At 44.8% G+C, this 10,017-nt stretch overlaps 1 protein-coding gene across 1 annotated transcript; it reads right to left on the reverse strand.

The window, feature by feature from the left end:
- Nucleotides 1-1,847: 1,847 nt before the first annotated feature.
- On the reverse strand, nucleotides 1,848-9,086 carry ZAR1 (zygote arrest 1). Its single transcript, XM_070948800.1, has 4 exons — nucleotides 8,235-9,086; nucleotides 4,695-4,787; nucleotides 3,962-4,036; nucleotides 1,848-1,991 (listed from the first exon to the last, which is right to left on the reverse strand). The coding sequence occupies exons 1-4, from the start codon at nucleotides 9,084-9,086 to the stop codon at nucleotides 1,848-1,850; spliced, it is 1,164 nt and encodes a 387-aa protein (XP_070804901.1).
- Between the last annotated feature and the right edge of the window lie 931 nt (nucleotides 9,087-10,017).

Raw genomic sequence — 10,017 nt, forward strand, 5'->3', positions numbered from 1 at the left:
CTGGTTCCAGTTTCTTCTTCTTGGTCTAGTATAGACTCCACAAATAAACATCTTACAACTAATCTGAATGACAGAAGAATTCAGTCAACCCAAAAGCCTTATTACTATATTAAGAGTTAGTAATCAATTATTAATCTCCTCCCTTTGCTCACGCTTAAATTGAGCATTCCTAGAAACCAAAAACTAAATAGTTGTCCAAGTTATAGAATGCTTACATGAACCATTATTCACACAGTTTTGCACCGAAGGAACTTTTAAATGACTTATTTAAAACTTAGTTGAACAAAGGTGAAAATTAAAATTTACTTCCGCTTGCCTTCAACTAAAAATGTGGGTCTCTTCCATTTATTCAATCTCAGCTATTAAGTTGCCTTGCCTATAAGCTACAATATTTTCATAAGAACAGGTTACTTTTTGAATGTTGGTCTTTTGAAATAATGCAAAATGTAGTTTTGTTGTAATTCACAACCAGTTTTTAAATTTTCTTTTTCATCAATTTTTATAATTCACATTGAACACCAGCAGTGTTTGCAGTAGGGCTTCCGTGCAAGATTGGAATCTATTGGAATCTGGTAGGGGCGAGAATGTGATAAAGTATCAGTTTAATAGTGGATGCGTCTTTTTGTCATGGTGGTTATTATTATTATTGTTTAGACTTCTATACCGCTTCATAGTGCTTTACAGCCCTCTCTAAGCAGTTTAGCATATAGCATATTGCATATTAGCATATTGCATTAGCATATTGCCCCCAACAATCTGGGTCCTCATTTTACCCACCTCGGAAGGATGGAAGGCTGAGTCAACCTTGAGCCGGTGAGATTTGATCTGCTGATCTGCTGAACTAGCAGCCAGCTGAAGTAGCTGCAATACTGCACTCTAACCACTGCGCCACCTCGGCTCTTTGACACGTTTGTATTGCTGGAACTGTTTTCTAGAATTCAAATTCAACATTAAATGTGTGCATTTTTAAGAAAAAAGAATAAATGACTTATTTAAACTTAAAATGACTTATTTAGGTCTGGCATGCATATAAGCATTAAGCAAAGAGGAGGAAAAAAACAAAGTAGAAATAACTCACAATTATAATCATGGTCACTTTATTAAGAGATCTATGCTCAAGAAAATAATGAAATTACCATATTGACTCTGGGCAAAGGAAATCTTAGTTGTTTCTAAACTTCAATGATGCATTATCTATGAAATGCATTATTACCGACCAACAAAACAATTCCTTTCATAGGTGTGCTGCTGAGATTATGCTCCCTTTTCTACCCATATCCATAATAATGCCTATGAACCTGGCACCCAAACAATTATGTCGTTTTACTCAGCTGGAGACAAGCTGGAAGACAACATTGTGCGCTGCAGTACAACTTCTGAATCCTGGCAATTTGTGATGGCTTCTTCCCCATCCTACTTGAGTTCTTTCAACAGTGTGCTATCACAACTAAAACTTTTCCCGTTAAGGTTTGCTTGCCTGCATTGGCAATTGTCACCGTGAAACATTACCGTAACAGTTGCATATTTGGCCTGAGGTTGACTCGCAGTGCATTCCTCTGTCTAGAGCAGCTTCTCCTATGAAGAAATTAAGACTGTTTCCTTCCCACATAACAACAACAAAGACTGAGCTTGCTTTGACCGCTTCTGCCATACCAAAATAAAATGTAAGTTTGTCAGAATACACCGAGCAGATTCCCTTGCTCCTTTAATGCAATTATAACAAAAGAGGTAGATGTTTGGTTCCATCCTGATTCACTTCTCAGCCTCCTTGGCAGGCTTCCCACTCCTGGCAGCCTCCTACTTCCAAACAAAATTTCTGCCCAGTACAATTTGACAGTGTCCTTCCCTTAAATAATATATTTGAAACTAAAGGTGCTATCGCAAGAGAGCCGTTTGCCTTTGCATCTTCCGCAAAGATCTTGACGATGAGGTCTCTTGGGATCCACATGGCGCAATTTTACGGGGCAGGAACATCTGGTTTGTTTGCAGGTCTGAAATCGACAACACAAAAAAGCAATAGGGTAACTGAAAATAAAAGCAACTTGGATCTGTAGATGAATTCCAGAGGAAGAAAACGTTGACAATACGACGGAGGTCAGTGTTTTCTGTATTAATGCCTACTGTTCGGTTGCAAGCGGGATGACTAAGATTGCATATTTATTTTTTTTTTAAATTTGATTTATATGCCGCCCTTCTCCGGAGGCTCAGGGCGGCTTACAATGTGCTAAGCAATATTATTGTTAGTAGTTGCAATCGTAGTTGTAGTAGCATTGAAACATCTGCTCCAAGGAAGTGGTAAATTATTGAAGCTGAGAAACATTCATCTAGATCAGAGGTCTTCAAACTTGGCAGCTTTAAGACTTGTGGACTTCAACTCTCAGAATTCTCCAGCCAGCACAGCTGGCTGGAAAATTCTGGGAGTTGAGGTCCACAAGTCTTAAAGCTGCCAAGTTTGAGGATCCCTGATCTAGATGGTTATTACAAAGCTCAAAATTTTTCCTTGCTCTCAGATGGCCTAACAAGAGGGAAGCCTTTTATATGTCAAGGATGTGGCAGTAGAAAGAACAAACGGATATGGAAAAAGAGGATTAAACTACGTGCTTCCTATATTCAAGAATTCCTGCAAAGAAGGAAGTCTGACTTGAGGCGTTCTATTTACCTCAGTTTTATTATGTAGGAAAGTTATGAAGTCTCCGATATGCTAATGCTCAAAATCCCCACATTAAAATCTATATACACCCTTTTCAGTTTGTGCAGTTCATACCACCAGTCTAAAAAACTAGGTTAACTGGGAATATATAAATTTATCCATTCCAGAGATGGTATTCAGCAGGTTCTGACCAGTTCTGGAGAATCGGTAGCAGAAATTTTGAGTAGTTCGGAAAACCGGTAAATACCACCTCTGGTTGGCCCCGCCCCCATCTATTCTCTGCCTCCTGAGTCCCAGCTGATCGGGAGGAAATGGGGATTTTGCAGTATCCTTCCCCTGGAGTGGGGAAGGAATGGAGATTTTACAATATCTTTCCCCTGCCACACCCACCAAGCAATGCCCACAGAACCGGTAGTAAAATTTTTTGAATCCCACCATTCCTAATTCATTGAAAACATATTTTTTATGAACTAATATCACCTGAAATAAATACCAAAAATATTTTAAGATTTCAGAATGAACTTCTACTTTTCATCTTGGTTCCACCAAATGAGATATTAACACAGGTTTCTCATACGTGAGCATATACTTTAAGGAGACAAATGTACTTTACAGAGCAAAAAATTCATACACCTTCAAAGTGAAAATATTTCTAAGTTGAAAAACATTTTCCTGTTTCTGGGTGTGAAAAACACACCCAGAATCTACCGGTATTTTATTTTACAGATTTCTGAATCCACCAATTAGTGTCACCTGCCAATCCACTAATTGGTGGATTCAGTCAGCTGACTCCACCAATAAGTACAGTGCTTGGGAGCAATTGGCTAGTCTTCCCTCATTTTCCCAAAATTAAGTAGGATAAAACCAGATCTGTACCTGGGTGAGAGATTACTAGGGAATCTCAGGGCTTGACTGGGAAGTAATAAAATCCCAGAAAGTAGGAGCAAAGCAGTTCCATCTGCAGTCAAGCAAACTAAACGGAGCGATCAAAACAGATCTTAATTTTAGGGCAGCTGAAATTTATTTTATCTGCAGATATACATTTAATGGAGTTAAGGAACATCGCATGGTGAGATTAAGAATTTCTTTTTAACATCAAAACAGTTGCTTTTGGGAGCAAAAACTTACTGCTTGGATTCCTCACTAGCGCCCTTCCAACTTTGTTTCGTTTCAGAGGCCTGGTTGAAAGGAAAGGATTCCAATACCTTTGTTTTTAAATAACGAGAGGAACCATGCAGACCTAACTAAGCTCATGCAGTGGAAGCCCATGGACCTTCTACCTTAAATGATGTCCTAAAAGGCTCTGCTTACTTGGCAGGTAATATTCTCCACCCGGTACGGGTTGTAAGACTTCTGGCAAGTTCGGCAGAACTGCCTAAAGTAAACCTGCGGAAAGAAAAGAGAATATACTTTTTGTTTCAGAATAACAGTTGGAAGGGACCTTGTAGGTCATCTAGTCCAACCCGCACCCCACCCTGCCAAAGAAGGAAGACCCGACACCATTTCTGACAAGATGGCAGTCCAATCTCTTCTTCAAAGCTTCCAGCGATGAAGCTCCCACAATTTCCGAAGGCAACTTCTGTTCCACGGGTGAGATTAAGGTAACCTTTTTTTCCAGGGCAGGATGATCTCCCATCACCACCTCCAGCAAACAAAGTCTACCTTGGGCAGTGTTAGGATTTGGGAGATTTCCTGACATTATCGGCAGGACCACCTTGCTTGCCTCTAAAGATGCCAGCCAAAGTTGCTGCTGGAACATCAGGAAGCTTGTGGTCTACAACATGGGTCCCCAACCTTTTTGGTTCCATGGACCACCAGTGGTTTTGGCAGTGGTGGGGTGGGGGAATGGCTTCACACACACAACCTAAATCCCATGTGTGTGCAAAGAAAGTTTACACACGCTTCCCCGCTGCTTCAGCAGCCCAGCTCCCAATGGGTCACGGTCCAATAGCGGGCTTCAACCCAGAAGTTGGGGACCTCTGGTCTACACCGCATCACTAAATCCTGAATACTAACCCAACTTATTGTAGTGGTGAAGGCCTACCTTGTTTGTGCCTTGTACGCACCAGACATAGGCACTCTCCCATCGAATGTTGCAATCCTTGCAGTGGTAATAGCCATACTTCTGCTCTAGGAACTAGAAAACACAGAGGTTAAAAAAAGACTACTACTGTAAGTTTTAGGGCCCTAAAAACTTACTTTTTTCAGCTAGCCGGGCTGGCCTGATTCCATGTTGGTTTTAACATTTGATATTGATTTTAATTAACTACCAAGAGCCTTGGTAGTACAGTGGTCTAAGGCACCCTGTTATGAAGCTGGTTATTAAGAGCAGCTGCCTGCAATTACTGCAGGTTCGAATCTCGCCAGGCTCAAGGTTGACTCAGCCTTCCATCCTTTCTAAGGTAGGTAAACTGAGGACCCAGTTGTGGGGGCAATAAGCTGACTTTGTATAAATATACAAAAGGATGAAGGCTATTGCTTAATGCATTGTAAGCCGCCCTGAGTCTCCAGAGAAGGGCGGCATATAAATCAAATTTTTTTAAAAAAATTGATATGTTTTAAATTATGGGCCAAATTCTATTTAATTAGTTTTAAATAATTATTTTAACTTTTGTGTACAAATGTTTTTATTTTGGCTGTTCACCGCCCTGAGTCCGAAAGGAGAAGGGTGGTATACAAATTTAATAAATAAATAAATAAATAAGTCCTCCACTACACTCATCCTACAATTTTCCTCAACCCAATGACCTGGTAAGATCCTTGGATTAGATCTCCTTCAAATCCCAGTCAGAATTTTTTTTGCAGTTTTTATGCATTCATTTTTTATTTACTGGATTTTTAGGGCTGCCCAACTCATAACAGGGTTCTGTGCAGCGTACACTAAAAAACAAAACAAACACACACAATAAACCAAAAGAACCACCTAACGCAGCAATGATCTTCAGTCTGGGCAATTTTAAGAGACGTGAACTTCAGTCCCTAGAATTCCTCCACCAGAATTGTGGGAATTGAAGTCCAGACATCAAAGTTGCCAAGGCAGTCAAGACAGAACGAGATGCTCATCCTGAAGAGGACTGAAGAGATAGTCTTCAACTTACGGCAATTGGGACTGGAAAATTTGCTGTTAAGCAGAGCAGTTGCTATGACTTGCAACCTTCCTGCCAGCTTCTTCATAGATTGTGTGTGTCGGAAGCTTGCTGGGGAGGTTGGCAAAAGGCAATCACATGACTCTAGGAAATTGCAACCGCTGTAAATGTCAGCCAAGTGTCCAAATCACACCCACACGACTATGGGGATACTGCAAGGATCTTAACCAGAGGTGGATTTCAGCAGGTTCTGACCAGTTCTGGAGAACTGGTAACGGAAATGTTGAGTAGTTTGGAGAACTGGTAAATATCAAATTCGTAAGATCTCCGACCTCCGGGCGTTTCGCTGCGCACTGAAGACCCTATTATTCCGCCAGGCCGGACTAACAACACAATAGCTTTTAAATTGGATATTTAAATTTATTGGGGTTTTAAATCTGAGCCACTTTATTTAATTATTTTAAATTTTATATTGTTGTTTTGTTTGTGTTTTTAAACAGGCTGTACACCGCCCTGAGTCCTTCGGGAGAAGGGCGGTATAGAAATAAAATTATTATTATTATTATTATCACCTCTGACTGGCCCTGCCCCCATCTATTCGCTGCCTCCCGAGTCCCAGCTGATCGGGAGGAAATGGGGATTTTGCACTATCCTTCCCCTGGAGTGGGGAGGGAATGGAGATTTTACAGTATTATTATTATTATTATTATTATTATTATTACTATTATTATTTTATTCAATTTGTATACCGCCCTTCTCCTAGTGGACTCAGGGCAGCGCACAGCCAGAATTAAAACACATACCAATACAAAATTTAAAATTATTAAAAGAATTACATAACTTTGGCCCAACTTTGGGGGAAGTATCCTTCCCTCCCCCCGCCATGTCCACCAAGGCACGCCCACCAAGCCATGCCACGCCCACCAAGCCACACCCACAGAACCAGTGGTAAAAAAATTTGAATCCCACCACTGGTCTTAACCATCTATTTCAGTTAATAATTCTTTTAAAGTTTGCTTCAGATTGTCAAGCTTTAACTGAATGCCCTAAATATGTCATGAGCAACTGTACAAACTACATTTGCTGGATTCACAAATCATATCTAGGTAACAAAGGAGTAAACCGTATCATGGCTTAAGAGTCATAGAAGTGGTGCAGCGGACTAAAGTGCTGTTAAGTGCTAGCACTTAGCTGCCAGCTGCCTGCAATTAATGCAAGTTCAAATCTCACCAGGCTCAAGGTTGACTCAGCCTTCCATCCTTTCGAGGTAGGTAAATTGAGGACCCGGATTGTGGGGGCAATAAGATGACTTTATAAAAAAAAAAAAAAAAAACACCGCTTAGGGGGAGGGCGAAAGCCCTACTAAGCAGGTATATACAAAAAAGTATGCAGGCTATTGCTATAATGCATTGTAAGCCACCCTGAGTCTACGGAGAAGGGTGGCATATAAATTGGACTAATGAATGGATGGATAGATAGATAGATAGATAGATAGATAGATAGATAGATAGATAGATGATAGATAGATAGATAGATAGATAGATAGATAGATAGATAGATAGATAGAGATAAACCAGGAAGTCTGCTAAACTTAGTTTATAAGGTGTGAACAGCACCAGGGATTCCACTACTACTAGGAGATTCATCACTTCTAGTGTTTTAACGGCTGAAATGTTATTGTCTGAAACAGCCAGCCCAAATTTGGGTCTGAATCCTTTTCCTGGTTTTCCTTTAAAAGCATTTTTTTAAAAAAAGTTAAGAAAGGCAAGTCTTGGCTTACTCTTTCCTCAGCCAGAGGGAAGAAATCCCTCTCTACCTACTACCACCCTTTCTTTTGCTAAATCCCCCTTCTGCGCGTAAAGGGCTTTGGATTTTAAGCCAAGTTCTTAAAGCAGGGGTCCCCAACCTTGGCATCTTTAAGCCTGTAGGACTTCAACTCCCAGAATTCCCCAGCCAGCTCTGATCTGCTCTGCTGGCTGGGGAATTCTGGGAGTTGAAGTCCGCCAGGCTTAAAGTTGCCAAGGTTGGAGACCCCCATCTTAAAGAAAGAACAAACACGGGGTGGGCCTACAATTAATCATCTCCCCCGGTCTGTGTTTGGGGGAGCGAAGCAGTTTCCCCCCCACCCTCCAGTTTCTCTCTACACCAGTGTTTCTCAACCCTCACAAATTTGAGGTGTGTGGACTTCAACTCCCAGAATTCTCCAGGCCATATTCTGGCTAGGGAATTCTGGGAATCGAAGTCCATGCATCTTGAAGTTGCTGAGGTGGAGAAAAATACCTCTCTACACAGAGGCGGCTTCGGGCAACGCTCCTCTAAGCGGGGTGGGGGAAAAACCGCGACGGCCCATGGGCGTCCAGCACCGTCGCTCGACCGCCGTCGGGGCTTTTCGACCACGCCCTGCACGGGGGAACGCGGGTGCCTGAGGCCCGCGGGGTTGCGGGGAGGCTCCTGAGGCCCGGTGTCGACGGACAGCCGGGACCCGTCGAGGAACCCACCTGGAAGCGCATGCGGGCCTTGTTCGGCCCGGCTTCCTCCCGAGCCGCTTGCGGTGTGGCGGCTTTCCCGCCTTCGTCTTTCCACTTTTTGTCCTCCTCCTCCTCCTCCTCCTCCTCCTTTTGGGCTGCTTGAGGCTTCGACGGCGAACCGCCCGCCCCGTCGGGGACCGAGGCCGCTTTCTTCCGCTCCTGGGCCTCGACGTCGCTCTCCTCGGCTTTGCGCCAGGCGGCGGCGGCGGCTTCCCCGACTTCCCCCTCGAGGCCCGGGGGCGGCGTCGACGAAAGCTCCGGGCTTTCGGCTTCTTCCACGAAGGCGGTGAGGCGTCGGGAGGCCACCGGCGAGTAGACGGCGATGGTCCGGGGGAAGCGCACGTGCCGCGCGGCGACGCCGCCGCCGCCGCTAACCGGGCAGCCTTGTTCTTGCTCGACGCCGCCGCCTCCTCCGCGGGCCCGGGAGCGAAAGAGCAGCGGGCGCGGCCCGAGCGAGCACTGCACCGAGGCGTCCTGCCTCGGGTTGACCTGCACTCCCACCTCCTTGGTGTTGGCCTTGCGCAACCGCGGCGTCAGGTTGGGGTTGACCTGCGAGAGGATGGCCTTCAGCTGCGCCCGCTGGTAGTTGTCGAAGTATTCGGCCGCCGCCGCCGCCGCCACCGCTTCGCTGTAACCGGAGAAGTAACCGCCGCTGCTGCGGTGGTGCTGGTGCGGCTGCTGGTGGTGGTGGTGATGCTGGTGCTGGTAGTGCCGCCAGGCGCCCTGCCCTCCTTTGCTCTTGGGCGGCTGGTAGCGGTAGGAGTAAGGGTTGTACGAGGGGTAAGCGTAGCTCTCCATGGCCTCGTCCAGCAAAGTCGCCATCGCGCCCGGAAAGTGGGCCCTTCCGCCCGGAGGCGCGTTTAAATCTCCCGCGGGGCGGGCCTGGGAGCCTGCGCTCTCCCCAAATGAGACACTCGGCTCAGCTGGGAAGGGAAGAGAGGAGAAGAAGAAGCCGGCGATCCTCCCTGCGCGTGGGGAGGAAAGCCGCGATATCCTGGTTTAATGTAGCCCACCTAGAGAGATGCCGTTGTGCGTTTCAACAAAACAAACCTAACCTAGTTTAAGCAGGGTTTCCTGTCGGGAACCTAACCTAGTTTAAACAGGGTTTCCTGTCGGGAACCTAACCGAGTTTAAACAGGGTTTCCTGTCGGGAACCTAACCTAGTTTAAACAGGGTTTCCTGTCGGGAACCTAACCTAGTTTAAACAGGGTTTCCTATCGGGAACCTAACCTACTTTAAACAAGGTTTCCTGTCGGGAACCTAACCTACTTTAAACAAGGTTTCCTGTCGGGAACCTAACCTAGTTTAAACAGGGTTCCTGTCGGGAACCTAACCTAGTTTAAACAAGGTTTCCTGTGGGGAACCTAACCTACTTTAAACAAGATTTCCTATCAGGAACCTAACCTACTTTAAACAGGGTTTCCTGTCGGGAACCTAACCGAGTTTAAACAGGGTTTCCTGTCGGGAACCTAACCGAGTTTAAACAGGGTTTCCTGTCGGGAACCTAACCTAGTTTAAACAAGGTTTCCTGTCGGGATTGCCACCTTGCTGGGAATCCTCGCTTGGAGGAAACGCAAGTGAAAAAGTTGCTTTTTCGGGGCAAAAAGACGCCCAGGATCCACTTGTCAAATCTGGTAACCGTTAATGAAAGAGAAAAGGCGGTTTAATGAGGAGTCGCAATGAATGATCTTGCATTCCCGTTAGGCAAGCATGGATGAAAAATGAAAAAAAGCGGAGGGGGAGAAGGCTGCGG

This window comes from Pituophis catenifer, unplaced genomic scaffold, assembly GCF_029215685.1.
Source record: "Pituophis catenifer annectens isolate HBS135680 unplaced genomic scaffold, rPitCat1.0.hap2 SCAF_8, whole genome shotgun sequence".
Taxonomy (NCBI): Eukaryota; Metazoa; Chordata; class Lepidosauria; order Squamata; family Colubridae; genus Pituophis; species Pituophis catenifer.